Source organism: Lepidochelys kempii, chromosome 3, assembly GCF_965140265.1.
Source record: "Lepidochelys kempii isolate rLepKem1 chromosome 3, rLepKem1.hap2, whole genome shotgun sequence".
Classification (NCBI taxonomy): domain Eukaryota; kingdom Metazoa; phylum Chordata; order Testudines; family Cheloniidae; genus Lepidochelys; species Lepidochelys kempii.
The window spans coordinates 191,423,817-191,440,135 of record NC_133258.1 but is presented as its reverse complement, the minus strand read 5'-3'; the positions used below and the strand labels follow the sequence as shown (position 1 = coordinate 191,440,135).

Here is a 16,319-nt window from a genome sequence, read left to right as displayed (position 1 = left end):
GTCATAGCAGTGGAAGAACATTCTTGGCTTCATGGCTTACGTGATAGGATAATTACTTCAACACTGTGCTCATATTTGCCCCCCCCCAGCAAGGAGGGGATTGATATTGTGTTAGCTGGTAGTGAGTAAGCAATATTTGAGAGAGTAAGATCGCTTGGCTGCTTTGTATGGGGGTCATACCCAACTGGAATGACTCTTAAAGGAACACTGAGGTTATATTTCAAAGGCAAGCAACAAGACGGGGGAAAACTGAAATGGCATCTACATCTGAATAAGAAATGTTAGATCACTCAAAACTGTAATTAACACAGGGCTAAATCCTGAGGGCTCTGACTCACTACTTCTGTAGGCAAACACTCACTGAAGTCAATGGGCATTTTCCTGAATAGAGAGTAAAAAAACTAAGGACCTCAGAAAGCGGACCGCAGGATTATAGCACGAAAAATTGTGTTAGAGGGATTACATAAAGATGGAGGCTCATGAGGAGACCTTAATGTGGGGTTGGGGGGGTGCTCACTTGTATCACTTGTATACCAGTGTAATTCCATGGACTTCAAGAGTTACTTCTGTTTTACACACCAGTATATGTGAAATCACGGTCTGGTGGTGAGTCATGATATAGCTTTGGGAAGAAAGGGAATAAGTAAATGTTTCTAAATCTAGTCACTCCAGCTTTTGCTACAGTATAAGCTTCCTTTCTTTATCATGCTGTAGTGAGGTGGAGTTGCCTCCCTCCAAGGCTGACCAGGAGGAACCACTCCCTGCCACCAGGTGGGCAGAGTGAGGCCAGGCCTGCTCCCCTGCACCGGAAGCAGAGAGCAGGGCAGCAAGCATAAGAAGCAGGGCCTCCAGCTTAGTTGGGCTGGAGCCAGTGAAAGAGGCAGACACTCCTGCCTTGCTGCCATCCACCAAATACCCCGAGGAGCTGCTTGGATTGTCGGCCACCGAGGAACTCGCGAACAATGTAGCCCTACGAACAGACTGGGGTAGGAAGTAGCCCAGGGAAACCAGATATTAGTCCGATTGTGGTACTGGTAGCTGAGTCAGCATGGTGTGATGGGATCCCCACTAACCCAGTGGCTGGATCACTTGCCACTGCTAGAGTCCTGGTAAGGGACCCGGTGGAGTAGGTTGAGCTGTAGTCCCCCTACACCCTGCTGCCGACCCCACCTCTGGAGGCAGCCTACCCACCGGAGGCTGAAAGGCCTGTGTTTGTTTGTGGTCTGCCCAAACCAGGAAGCTGGGCTAAAGACAACTAACTGCTCTGCCCTGCCCAGAGAGCCAGAGCCTGGTTGTGTGTGCTGTCTGCCCCAGCCAGGGAGTCTGGGCTAAAGACTGCTAACTGCGCTGCCCCCCACAGAACTAGCGCCTGATGGTGGTTGCTGTCTGCCCAAGCAAGGGAGCTTGGGTGACAGATTGCTGGTTTCCCACCTCTGCCCCAAGGGGTCAGAGCCCTAGACCATTAACTGTTACTATACCTTGCTAATCCCCTGCCAATTGATTATTGAAAACTAGGTGACATAGTGAGACGGAGTGGCCTCCCTCAAAGGCTGACTGGGAGGAATCACTCAGCCACTACACATGCGTTCAGGTTCGGGCAGAGCAAACTGGTCTCTCGCAGACCTGAGCTAGGCGACTGCTTCATGTCTATAGTCTACTGCCTCCTAACCTTTACCACCAAGTATCTGATGATTTTTTGGAATCTTGCTGGATTGTGCCTGTCATAAATATAAAGGGAAGGGTAAACCCTTTTAAAATCCCTCCTGGCCAGAGGAAAAATCCTCTCACCTGTAAAGGGTTAAGAAGCTAAAAGTAACCTCGCTGGCACCTGACCAAAATGACCAATGAGGAGACAAGACACTTTCAAAAGCTGGGAGGAGGGAGAGAAACAAAGGGTCTGTGTCTGTCAGTATGCTGCTTTTGCTGGGGATAGAACAGGAATGGAGTCTTAGAACTTTTAGTAAGTAATCTAGCTAGGTATGTGTTAGATTATGATTTCCTTAAATGGCTGAGAAAAGAACTGTGCTGAATAGAATGACTATTTCTATCTGTAAAAAGAAAAGGAGTACTTGTGGCACCTTAGAGACTAACCAATTTATTTGAGCATGAGCTTTCGTGAGCTACAGCTCACTTCATCAGATGCATGCCGTGGAAACTGCAGCAGACTTTATATATACACAGAGAATATGAAAAAATACCTCCTCCCACCCCATTGTCCAGCTGGTAATAGCTTATCTAAAGTGATCATCAGGTGGGCCATTTCCAGCACAAATCCAGGTTTTCTCACCCTCCACCCCCCCACACAAATTCACTCTCCTGCTGGTGATAGCCCATCCAAAGTGACAAGTGACCTGGATTTGTGCTGGAAATGGCCCACCTGATGATCACTTTAGATAAGCTATTACCAGCTGGACAATGGGGTGGGAGGAGGTATTTTTTCATATTCTCTGTGTATATATAAAGTCTGCTGCAGTTTCCACGGCATGCATCTGATGAAGTGAGCTGTAGCTCACGAAAGCTCATGCTCAAATAAATTGGTTAGTCTCTAAGGTGCCACAAGTACTCCTTTTCTTTTTGCGAATACAGACTAACACGGCTGTTACTCTGAAACCTATTTCTATCTGTGTGTCTTTTTTTGTAACTTAAGGTTTTGCCTAGAGGGATTCTCTATGTTTTGTATCTAATTACCCTGTAAGGTATCTACCATCCTGATTTTACAGGGGTGATTCCTTTACTTCTATTTACTTCTATTTCTATTAAAAGTTGTCTTGTAAGAAAACTGAATGCTTTTTCATTGTTCTCAGATCCAAGGGTTTGGGTCTGTGGTCACCTATGCAAATTGGTGAGGGTTTTTACCAAACCTTTCCCAGGAAGTGGGGTGCAAGGTTGGGAGGATTTTGGGGGGGAAAGACGTGTCCAAACTACGTTTCCCAGTAAACCCAGTTAGAGTTTGGTGGCGGCAGTGGATATTCCAAGGACAAAGGATAAAATTAATTTGTATCCTGGGGAAGTTTTAACCTAAGCTGGTAAAAGTAAGCTTAGGAGGTTTTCATGCAGGTCCCCACATCTGTACCCTAGAGTTCAGAGTGGGGGAGGAACCTTGACAGTGCCAAAGCAGGAGCAGGTCAAACTCTCTTGGCCAGATTCTGATGTCATTTACACCACTCTTAGTGAGTGGTCAGTTCCGTAGCTAGTGTAAATTGGGTAATGAATCTGTGCCAATATATACCAGTTGAGGATCTGGGCCTGGAATACTTGCACTAGAACCAAAACCAGTGTGATAAATGATAACCGGTTTCTCTCAATCTTCCTGTCCTCTTATCTCCAAATTCCTCTGCTCTCACACAGGCCTTTTCTCTCAAAGAATTTACTGAAATTTGTGAACACAAAACCAACAGCTGCTATTCTCCTTTGTTTTTCTCTTTTAATACACTGCCATGTGTGAGAGCTGTTTATCTTCATTCTTCCAAGGAGATCATTTATCTTGTGCCTGAAAATCACTAGCTCTGTGTATATGGTCTGAACTAAAGGTAAACCATGGAATACCTTATGCTTCATATTTTAATGGTCAGTTCATAATTAAGGGTTCTCGTAGTGGCAAAAATAATTCCCTGAAGGCAGAGCCTCTGCAGGGTTTCCAAGACTTGGAAGAAAAGATGGATACTACATCATCGATAGTCTCTGCAGAATGGAAAATTCCAGCTTTGCTGTAACTCCCTGACTTCTAGAGAGCAAGTAGCTATACCCATTATATCCAGCTGCACCGGAAAGGTAGCCTGTACAGTATAGGAACAGCAGGACGCTGCCCTCCATGAGTATGTAAGGGCTTTCAAACTCTAATGGAGAATACCATTGCAGTAATCAACCTTATAGGGAAGCACTTGAAGCAATCCTGTCTCAGAAGTGTTTGCTCCTGGCAGAGGAGCAGCCCTCTGCACAGGACAGAACTGGGGCAGGTGCTTTAGTAATACACAAAGACACTGCGTGTTTCGTACATTGTTGCTTGAGCATTTTCTGCCTGGATATTTAAAAGCATTGTGTATCTGAAAGAAAAGGATGCTGCATAAGGTATCTTTAAAGCCCCCACCATTCCTCCCTATCCCCACAGTCAAACCCATTGTCTAGGCCCTGAGGCTAAGTCATTATGCAAGGTAGCCTGTTTCCTCTTGTTTTTTCCTACCCCCCCCCCCCCCCCAGATGTTCTGGTTTAACTTGGATTTTAACTTGAAGAGTGGTCAGTTTGGATGAGCTATTACCAGCAGGAGAGTGAGTTTGTGTGTGTATGGGGGTGGGGGGGATGTGAGAAAACCTGGATTTGTGCAGGAAATAGCCCAACTTGATTGTCATGCACATTGTGTAAAGAGTTGTCACTTTGGATGGGCTATCACCAGCAGGAGAGTGCATTTGTGTGTGTGTGGGGGGGGGGGGGTGGAGGGTGAGAAAACCTGGATTTGTGCTGGAAATGGCCCACCTGATGATCACTTTAGATAAGCTATTACCAGCAGGACAGTGGGGTGGGAGGAGGTATTGTTTCATATTCTCTGTGTATATATAAAGTCTGCTGCAGTTTCCACGATATGCATCTGATGAAGTGAGCTGTAGCTCACAAAAGCTTATGCTCTAATAAATTGGTTAGTCTCTAAGGTGCCACAAGTACTCCTTTTCTTTTTGCGAATACAGACTAACACGGCTGTTACTCTGAAACCTAGGCCCTGATTGTTTCTCTTCTCAGCTATTATAAGGTCTGGGCCTAAATGACTCTCACATCTCCTCCTTTTCATGGAGTTCAAAATGCAGCTGTAAAAATCATCTTTCTGGGTCTCTCCTCTGACCATGTCCAACTCCTTTCACTGGCTTTTCTTCATCACACATCACACTTCACCTCCATGGCTTAGCTTGCAAGGCCCCATACAACTTACTGCTTGCTCACCTCTCTGCTCCCATCTTCATCTTTCACTCTCACTTCACTCTCTTCTATCCAGCCCAGGGCCTCTTCCTATCTTTCTCCCACTCTGGACGTTGTGCATTTATGCTTTTATCCAGACTAGCATTGGTCAGGAGATTTCCCTTGGAATGATTTTCCAATAGAAAATGCAGTTTCTGGTAAATAGAAATTTTGGATTTTTCCCTACGAATGTTTGATTTTTCCTTTGGGGAAAATCAGAATGAAATAGTTTGCGTCAGTTTGACCTGAATTGGAATATTTCATTTTTTTTTTTGAAGCAACCCAGAACATTTTATTTAAAATTAGTTCAACATCATATTAAGATGCAGTTTCCTATCAGCACATTGTGAATCAGAACTACAACTCCTATAAGACATTCTCTCCTATGGGCTGGACTCCCTGAAGTCACATAAGGGAATGTGGATTTGCCTTGGACTGAGCTGTGAGATCATTCCTGGGAGTTACATTATGTAGTGCATTATGGGACATGTAGCCTGGCTTAGAGCAAAGAATGGGAATAGTGCTTGGGGTATGCTACAGACCCCCAGGATCCCATTTGGATATGGATAGAGACTTCTCTAATATTTTAAATGAAATAAATACTACTGGGAATTGTGTGATTATAGGAAACTTTAATTTCTCAGATATAGCCTGGAGGACAAGTGCTACAAATAATGGTAAGGCTCAGATATTCCTGGATGTGATACCTGACTGATTTCTTCATCAAATAGTCACCAAACCAACACAAAGTGATGCCATTTTAGATTTGGTGAATAGTGAGGACCTCATAGGAGAACTGGTTGTGGAGGACAGACTTGGTTCGAGTGATCATGAGCTAATTCAGTTTAAAATGTAAGGATAAACAAAAATAGCTCTGGAACTCGAGTCCCTGACTTCAAAACTTTAAAAAATTAATGCAATTAGTTAGGCAAGTGGACTGGACTGAGGAACTCAAGAATCTGAATGTGGAGGAGGCTTGGAATTATTTTGAATCCAAGTTGCAGGAGGTACCTGAAGCCTTCATCACAAAGAAGGGGGAGAAATTTGTAGGGAAGGGTTGCAAACCAGACTGGATGAGCAAGCATCTTGAACAGGTTATTAACCAAAAGAAACAGAAGATGAATCAGCAAGGAAAGTTACCTCTTAGAGATCAGAAAGTGTGGGGAAAAAGTGAGAACTGCCAAAAGCCAAGCAGAGTTGGATCTTGCGAAGGAAATTAAAACCAATAGTGAGAGGTTCTATAACCATACATAAATAAGGGAAGAAGAAGTGGGACCACTAAGTACTGAGGATGGGGAAGAGATTTGGCCCAACATCTAAATGAATACTTTGCCTCAGTTCTTAATAAGAGCAATGAGGAGCTTAGGGGTTGTTTCAGGGTGGCTAATGGAAATAAGGATATGGAAGTAGAAATTACCACATGCAAGGTGGAAGGCAAACTCAAATAGCTTAATGGGACTAAATTGGGCGGCCTGGATAATTGCCATCCAAGATTATTAAAGAAACTGGCACATGAACTTGGAAGCCTAATAGCAAAGATTTTAATGAATCTGTTAACTCAGGGGTCATACATATGACCGGAGAACTGCTAATATAGTACCTATTTTTAAAAAAGAAATAAAGTGATCTGGGAAATTACTGACCTTTGATCTAGTTTGATCTTATAATGAATTTTGAAAGAGAAAGTAGCTAAGGACATAGGGGAAACTGGGATAAAATATAACATGGTTTTACAAGAGGTAGATTGTGCCAGATCAACCTGAACTTTCTTTGAGAAGATAACTTTTTTTTTTTTTTAGACAAAAGGAAATGCAGTCAATCTAATCTACCTAGCTTTCAGTAAGGCACTTGATCCAGTTCCACATGAGAAGAGGACATTACAATGGGTAATACTGAAAGGAGAACGGTCAGGCTGCAAGGAGGTTACTAGTGGAGTTCCTCAGGGATCAGTTTTGGGAGCAATCTTATTTAACTTTTTAATTAATGATCTTGGCACAAAAAGGGGTGTGTGCTAATAAAATCTGTGGATGACACAAAGTTGGGAGGTACTCCCAATAGGGAGGAAGACCAGCATATCCTACAAAAAGATCTGGACAAACTTGTAAACTAGAATAATAGAAACTGTATGAAATTTAATAGTGCAAAGTGAACATGCATTTAGGAACCACCACCAACAACAAACTGGAGACTTATCAATTGGAAGCAATAGAGGAAGAGAGAGACCTGGGTGTTGATCAAAGGACTATGAGCCACCAATGTGACGTGGCAGTGAAAAAGGCTAATACAATCCTAAATTGAATCAGGCAAAGTATTTCCAGTAGAGATAAGGAAGTGGTAGTACCATTATACAAGGCACTGGTGAGACCTCATATGGACTACTGCGGGCAACTCTAGCCTCCCATGTTTAAGAAAGATTAATTCAAACTGGAACATATGCACAGAAGGGCTACTAGGATGATCAGAGGAATGGAAAATTCTCCTTTTGAGAGGAAACTCAAAGAGCTTGGCTTGTTTAGCCAGTGGTTCTCAAACTGTGGATTGGGAACCCAAAACCCATTTACACCAGCTTGTCAACCATAAGCAGCCAGTTCTGAATGAGCATTTTTACAGCAACTCTTGAAACTCATGGAAAAACAAAATTCTCTCAAGGAGATTCCTAAAGGTATCACATCACTGTGTCCCCACTATCTTTCCACATTTCCATCAAATATATAGAACCTTCTGCATTAGAGTTAGGATTTAATAAATGTTGCTTTTTCATTCATAAGCCCATTTCCAAGGGAATGGATTGGACAACTTACTGCCATTAAGTCTTTTTTCCTACCCTATTTGGAACATTCACCATAATTTTTATTTTAAACTGTATTTGTCATTTTTTTATTTGTGGCACCTTAGAGACTAACCAATTTATTTGAGCATGAGCTTTCGTGAGCTACAGCTCACTTCATCGGATGCTCACGAAAGCTCATGCTCAAATAAATTGGTTAGTCTCTAAGGTGCCACAAGTACTCCTTTTCTTTTTGCGAAGACAGACTAACACGGCTGTTACTCTGAAACCTGTCATTTTTTATTGTGTACTTGATATCTTTTACAGATGTACTTGATTTTTTTATTAGAATAAATTGATATTTAAAAAAACTTCCGGTTGTTGACAGTGCTTGCTCAGAGATGAACCATACATTTTTTTTTCTGGTAATATCATGGCACATTCTCACAGTTCCTACTATGATCAACCCCAGCTCTCACTTCTCTCTCGCGCGTGCTACCCTGTTGTGAAACTGACTAGAAACAGAAAGCATAATAATGATAGGGACAGCACAGCTGAGGAACCATGTGGGTTGGGGGCACTTAATATGAACAAATATTCACTGTGAATTCTGCTTTTTAGGGGGAGTTGTTGCAGACAAATATTATTTAAAATCTAACAGAAGCCCAAATTTGCTCCTTTTGTAAGACAGGATTTCCACTGTAGAATGTTGGATGCTCCTTTTGCCATAGGGAATATTTTCATAACATGTCAGACTTCAAAGCTGCTAAATGTCTTATTTCACCTTCATTTTAAACCTGTGAAATTCCCTTTTGTGGAATGATGAAGCACCCAGTAACATTGGGAACACAATTGTAATTGTGCCCCTTAATGTCAAGCTAAACGTTATGAATTCAGTTAAATATAAAACCAAAATATTATGGAGGATAGACACAAAGGTTATTTAAACTTAAAGTTCACATAAAATATGCATGGACTGATTTAAATATTTATAATCCTGCCGCCATAGAAATAGAGGTTATGAATTCTTTATAGCATCTGGGCCATTGTGTGGGCCATCTAGTTATAATATCCATAACCGTAGCCTTTTCACTATAGGCATGAAATTCTGAACTTAATTACACCAGTATAAATCAGGAGTAACTCCTATAAAATCAGGGAGTTAAACTAAAGTAAAACTTGTGTGCAAGTCCAGAATTAGGCAGAGTATCCCATCCGGAATGGCTACACTTAGTTGCACTTGGGCCGCATCCTCATCTGCACCAGAGCTCATTCAGCACAGCTGAGGAGGTGGTTTTAAGACACCCCTGCAATCCTCTGATCCCTAGGCCAGCTGAGGTCAGCTTGGCCCCAAGCATAACTCAGAACACCAGCTTGTAGAGACCCCATGGGTTCTGTGTAAACCCCATCATGCTTCCAGGACACCACATGTAGCAATGAGGGGGTGGCACAATACTATGACAACTAGTTCTATGCCACCTCAGGATTCTCCCATGTCAAGGGCATCCCCAGCTGCCTATTAAGGGCATCTTTAATGTCCCTTTGCACTGTGCTGAAACCCCATGATTCTTATTCATGAAAATAGAAGCTGCAGGTATTTTAGAGCCTTTGGAAACCAGGCTACTTTTATTTAGGGGCCTAAATATAGACCCCCCCAACTTTAGGCACCCAAGTTTTAAAATGTCAACCAATATCATTAGTAAAAATGTTCAATAGTAATGTTTTGCTAGAAGCTAATTCTCACTCATGTCATTCTGCTGCTCTTGTAAATGTCAGGCTAGCAGCACTCCGATCATGGGATGGCTTACTCAAGAGCCCATACTTTATAAGGCTAAAATAAAGCCCGTGATGTAACAGGCTAGGTGACATGTTAATAAGAAATGTATTGCTGTATGGTCTCCATAGGAGAAAAAGATTTCTGTCCTAATTCTCCTTTGACAATACTCCGACCTCAAGTGGCTTGGAAACAGCTGAGAGAGTTCACTTTTTAAAGCAGTTCTCAAAGGCTTTTCTTACAATGCCCATAACATGGAGAGATGTCAAAAACATTCAATTACTTGTCTTGAAGGGTTATGATGTGAATTTTTAATTGGGCAAACCTCACTCCCACTCTCTGTCAGTATGACAGAAGCACTGTACCCAGCCTTGGGCTAATTACTCTGTCTGTCACACAAACTAAGGGAAAATCTTTAACTGGTGTAAATTGTCATACCTCTATTGAATTTCAGGGAAGGCAATGGAGCAAGGTCAATTTACACCAGCTGAAGATCTGGCCCAATATAGTTTAGGATAAGAGGATGAGATCATTCTTTACTTTATACAACATGGCATCAGCATTACTCTCCAATATTTAACAGCTCAGTTGTCTTTTCACTGAATTTCCTTGCCACTCAATATTGAAAGTTTATAGATGATTACAGTGGGTTGGGGGAGAGGGGAACAAGGGAGGGGATTTCCACTTCTGGAGCAAATCAGGTGAATTCAGAGTCTGACTGTCTTTAGGAACAATGCTAAACCTACCTCTTCTAAAAGGTCTTTCCACCATAAGAATGACACTCCCTTCTACCCCATAAATCCCAATCAAGCATACAACAAAGGAAATTAACAAAACCGTTTTAAAAAAGAAGCAGCACAATTTACCCTGAAAAAGGAGACATGCCAGAGACTCCATAAAATCCAGTGGAAACTATTGCTGTCAATTTTAGGTAGGAGGTGCTCACGTGCTATGCTGATGGGCAGTAGAATAAAACACTAGATGTCAGGCTATGTATCCTGGTGAGTCATAGATGCTTTGGATGAATAAAGAGCCTCCCTACTCTGCAAATGTCACAAAACTCTGAGGTCCTGTTTGCGAGAACTCTCACATCTCTCAAACAGGTGACTACAGGTCTTGTGTGAGCTTGGTGATGTGAGGGATCCAGTCCCAGCACTGTGATTTAATCTCATTTTTAGATCTAGGTCTGGTCTTAGATCCAGCTGAAACCAAATCTTTGATACCTGCTTCAAATTACAGCTCACTCAAGCAAAAACAATTCTCTGCATAAGTAACATGTTTGCCCCAGATGATGACATTTTAAAATGGCTTTTTGTTGGCTCAAATATGATTAGTGTGGATCAGGATATTACTGTGCCCCGTCCTATATTTCCAGCTAATTCATACTGAATCTAGGACCAGCTATATAGACTGTCCTTGCCTTGATTGTATGGATAGCATTTTCTGTGGAAGCACTGCAATATTTGAAACACAATGGCTTATTTCAATTTATTCCTCATGTTTTTAGGCTCTTATATTAAGTAGATCAAGTTTGTGTTGGTGTTTTAGAGGGTGATCTTGTCAGACAGGGACCATGACCTTTCCTGTTTGTCCTTCCTGCCCTCTGCTCCCCTCTTGTTCCTTTCTCCATCACTGCTGGAAAGTCCTCTTCTCTCTGTTACTCATGTCAATGTCACTTTCATCTCCTCCTTTCCTCTCCCTTATTGAGCCTGTCACTTAGTATTGTTTTTCTTCTACATCCGATGAAGTGAGCTGTAGCTCACGAAAGCTTATGCTCAAATAAATTGGTTAGTCTCTAAGGTGCCACAAATACTCCTTTTCTTTTTTCCTCTATAGCATTTCTAAATGCCACCCTTTCCTCTCCATCCCTATAAACAAATCCGTTATCTTACGCTGACCTATTTTCTCTCTCTCTCTGGCTTCCCAGCTTGTTCCCTGCAGTCCATCAAAGATGTCACTGCCAAAATCATCTTCCTCACCTTCTGCTTGGACAATGTCACTCTCCTGCTGACCTTACTGGCTGCTGCTCACATTCCACATCAAGAGCAGCCAGTTTGAAGGCGCTGCACAGCTCCGCTGTTGCCTACTATTCTGGTTCCATTTCCCCTAGCTCTCACGTCTCCCCTGCTCCCCCATGCTTCCTTTCTTCTGACCATGTTCCCTTTTTAACACTTCCACTTGGTCCCTTCTCACATTCTTATGCTTGCGCCTGCTCTCATGTTGCTCCTCACTCCTGGGACTCCCTCCTTTACCAGATGAATCGAGAATCCTCTCTGCATTTCAAATACAGTCTTAAAACACACTGCTCCAAAGCCTGACAATATTCATTTACCAGTTCAAGGTGGAAGGTCCCTTGAAATATGTGTTAACTACTTATGCTAAACAATCTTCCACCTTGTATTTAGCTGTGACGCTCTGCATGTTTCCCAGACCTGAAGAAGAGCTCTGTGGAAGCTCAAAAGCTTGTCTCTTGCACCAACAGAAGTTGGTCCAATAAAAGATACTACCTCAACCACCTTGTGTCTCTATTCAAAGCATAAGCTTTTTAGAGACCGAGTCATCTTTCATGTTTTGCCCACACTATTACTGCTGGATAAATGATATGTTAATAGTAGTAATAACATATGCTATTCTCTTGGCTCTAGATGTAAAAAGACACACATATAAAGGTCATCTTTGTGTAGTGTACTTTATTTGTTTCAATTTAAATAAACTTCTGGCTTAGTCACTCATTTGGGATAAGCATATTGTAGTTAAAACACAGGATTTAATAACTGCAATCAAGTCATTAAGTAGATTAATAAGGTGTGAAACTGACCACCCCTGCACTTTACATTCTTTGGCTATTTTCCAAGTGCATTGTCATTCATGGATGCCTCCCTCTTCTACACAGTCTGGGTGAAATCCTGGCTCCATTGAAGTCAGTGGGAACTTTGCTATTGACTTCAGTGGATCCAGAATTTCACCCTTTCTGTGTGCTTGTTGTTCTCTTAAATTGCACTAGAGGATTTTGAAACGGTTTTAAAAATAGCTGGCTGAAAAGAATCCCATGTAAGAATAAATGTATCATCATCTCCCCTATCATTTTTGTGCCAGTGTATCTGTGTAACATCTCTTTAACCATCAAGCCTGGCTTTCCTTGTTCTTTTTAATCACACTTGGAAATCAAATCTATTTGCAATTTTGCTTTCAGGATTCCCAAATTCATAAAATTTGTAACCACACCTTCCAACATTAAACCACAAGTCAATTGAAAAGAATGGCAGTAGTTGTCCTGTCCAATGGATGGAGAAAATGCCAAGGACATGTTGAGATTGTTCAGCAAAGCTATACGCTGGATGATTTAGAACAGCTGATAAGAGCTGGTCGATTTTACATTGGAGACCGCCAACTAATCCAAATCAAAACATTGCACAAAGATGGTTCAATTTTATCAAAGTTCTCACAGAACAGAGACCAGGGTCTGATGGAATCCTACGTGGCAGCTCATCAACCTGGCTCCTCAGCAGCCCATCTGGCCCCCAGCTTAGCTGAGGCTTTTAGGCTCCCAGATGCTCTTCAACCTGCCAGGCCTGAGTCAGGGCTCCATTCCCTTTCACAGGGGACTGAAATCTTTGGGTTTTGTCCCAAATCAGAATGGAACTAGATTCTGAAATACCAATATCCTCCGTGAAACTGAATTACCCTTCTCCACATTATATCTGTGGTCAGCCATAGAGCTAGACATGACAAGGTTATAAGCTGTGCTTATCTTTCACAGCAATCTTTCATTAATATGAAACAGAGATGACATCAATGAGCCTATTGTATAGCTAAAGATTACCCAGGACCATGTGATAGGCACAGTGCATTGCATGGTTTTGTATATTCCTTTATTGTGAATTGCATCCCGGTGTAGAGAGCCTGCACAAGGTCTATGCACCACTTAAATCCTGTTTAAACCTACAAAATATAGTTTAAATGAGACTTAAGCAATGCATGAGCCTTGGTGCCCGGCCTCTGCACTGTGATGAATTTCACCCTTAGTATCAAAAGAAAACTGTGATACTGAACTGTCTCACATATTCCATACATAAAAATTGGCGTACATTATAATGGCAGTAGTTGTCCTGTCCAATGGATTGAGAAAATACCGGAGACATCCTGTGGTGAAGCAGAGGAACCACCCACCAGCATAGAAGGGGTTAAGGAGAGCATTTGGTTTCAGCTAGCTCTGCCCCATTATACCTACAGCCCATGCCAGGTTTGGAGAGGAGAGAAAAGGAGGGAGCCTGGCTCAGTTCAGGGATTACAGGCGAAGAGGCAGGAGCTAGCTGCCGCCCTACCTAAGGAAAGGATCGCTAGCCTGCTGGCCAAGACAGCCACCAGGGACCCAAGTAGTGTCTTTTTGGCCAAAGGAGATGGAGAATGAGACCTAGGAGCACCTGGCCTGAGAGGAACCTCGGTGACTGAAGCATGGAGACCTTGTGGGGGTTCTGATCCCGCCAAACTTACAGCTGCCCTGCCCCGAGGAATCTGGGACCACATCAAGATGTTATCCAGGGCCCACAAGGGGGCACTACTAAGAGACAAGCCACCACAGGAGCTTGGACTGTAGGGGCCTTGCCTCAACCTAAAGGGGCAATAGTAGGAAGTAGCCCAGGGCATTGAACATAGACTCCCTGCTGGGAGGTCCCCTACTCAGGGGTGACATACACAGGGCCCTGGGCTATGACCTGATGGAGTGGGAGGGAACAGGTCCCCCTACTCCCCCTGCCTTAAAGACTGAGGCACCTCAACCACAGAAGCAGGGGCAGGAAGCCAGGTACTCTAGCCACTAGGCCAACTGGCCCTCCAGGCTCCACCACCACCTCTTGTTACATAGTCCTATAACAAAGACCATGGAATCAATCCCTTATGTGGAATGGAGGGGGGGGGGAAGTATGCATGGCAAAAAGATGTTTCAAAAAATGTTCCAGAAAGTGGTACACCCTCTCACCTTGATATGCAATGAGAGCCCCACCTATTGTGCATGTGGTTTTAAGAAAGAGGCAATACTGGCTACCTAAGTGCTTCAAAAGCCCCAAAGTGTTACGCTTCTTTGAGCCCCGTTGCATAACAAATGGCCCAACCATAGCAATCAGTTTCAATGTAAAAAAAGCATAACACGCAGAGAGTGGCAACTGAGGGCACCAGCAGAAGCAGGTAGACAGAGAGCAGTAATGTCAAAGATGACAGGACAATGAGAACAGCGTCTAAAATACTAAGAGATAAGAGCCCATGACAACAGAGGTAAAGCAGAGGTGAGTTTGAAGAAACAATCATTTTACACTGTACACAGTGTCTGATTGTGCGACAGACACACAGTCCATGTGCAGGATCAGGGAATGCTCTGAAAAGTTGAATTTAATCACATGTTGTAAATGAAGTACATGGTTACCATAGTTTTGAAACTCTCATACACACTATAGCCATTGTGAACAAACAGCAGCCCTGCCATAGCCCACAGAAGTAGCATCTCTGTTGTTCTCCATGTAATAGGTGAATTCTGCATTTTAACAGCAAGATTCAGAGCCAATTCCCGGGTTACTCATTTCTGTCCTAAATCCAATATTGCAGACTGCAGCTTATTTAAAGGTAGGTAACAGCATCATTCCTCCTCACTGTTTCATTCCTTACCCAGGAAGCTCATGTCTGGCAATTTGCCAGGTCCCATTTTTAGACCACTTGCTTTCTATGTAAAATTTATCATCTGCAAGATCAGTAGCTCAGCTGCGCAGTTCCTCCATTCAGTGTGTAAACATTTTGTATGAAAGACAGACCAAAACAATAAAGAGTCTCACATTTTACAGGAAAGGTCCATGTGTACTTACATAATTTGAGGCAAGATCAGGATGAAGATAATCAATTCCTGCAATAAGACGAAGACAGCACACAAACCACAGGTTAACATTCCAAAAAAAAAAGAGACCAAACCAAAACCCCTACAACAAACACTTTATAATAACCCTAAAGTGCAATAAGAGTCGATTGCTACTATAGGAAAAACCATAATAAGGAATAATGCTGGTCTCAAAACTTGTTTGGACTGAGAGCCCAATATTCAAATGTGGACTTTTAAATTAGGGTACCAATTCTGCTGTGATCTTAGTTGGGATCTTTTAATCCAGTAAATCAATTCTTAAGTGCCAATTTGCACCTAAAAGTGTGAAATGAGCCACCAAATTTATGGGACAAGTATCTAAATTGGATCATATATGGTTAGTAATGGTAGTTCTAGTAATATTTTGCATTTATATAGTACCTTTCATCTGAAAGGATCCCAATACGCTTTACAAACATATATATCTATATTCTATTATTGAATATATTGACACACAGATTACTTCACCCACCTCTAAGATGCAGCCACCTCTGGTTAAGGAAACATCAAATTTTTAAAGGCTCGATCAAAAACCTACTGACTTCAGTGGGCTCAGATTGGATTCAGATTGGATTCAGACCCTAATAGCATACAGTTTTAATACACAAAAGTGTAGGAGAGGAAAGGAAACTATCATAGCCATTGGAAATGGCACAGAAAAATTAAGTAGGCAGAATATTACCTAAATTAAAAATGGATAGTTCACTGGGGCAAACATGTCTGTTTCCGCAAATAGTGCCAGAGAATTCTTAATGGTGGAACAGATTGATTTGCAAACTTCTGAATATCATTACAGACTGAGCATTCAGCTTACTAAGGTATTTCACAGCGCTTACTGAGCTTAAAACTAGATGTGTGTGATGTTTAAGACATGTGACATTCAGTTAACTGCTTTTGAATTTGGTTACAAATTAGAAAATCCCCCAAAGAT

General features: G+C 42.3%; 1 protein-coding gene across 4 annotated transcripts in view; it reads right to left on the bottom strand.

Annotated features, from left to right (window-relative positions):
• The window catches only part of PCSK2 (proprotein convertase subtilisin/kexin type 2), a 202,780-nt gene that overhangs the window by 86,991 nt on the left and 99,470 nt on the right, over positions 1-16,319 (bottom strand). For all 4 annotated transcript variants that reach the window (XM_073339427.1, XM_073339426.1, XM_073339428.1 and 1 more), the window contains exon 5: positions 15,339-15,376. In XM_073339427.1, coding sequence (XP_073195528.1) covers positions 15,339-15,376 — 38 coding nt within the window. The remainder of the gene's footprint in view (positions 1-15,338; positions 15,377-16,319) is intronic.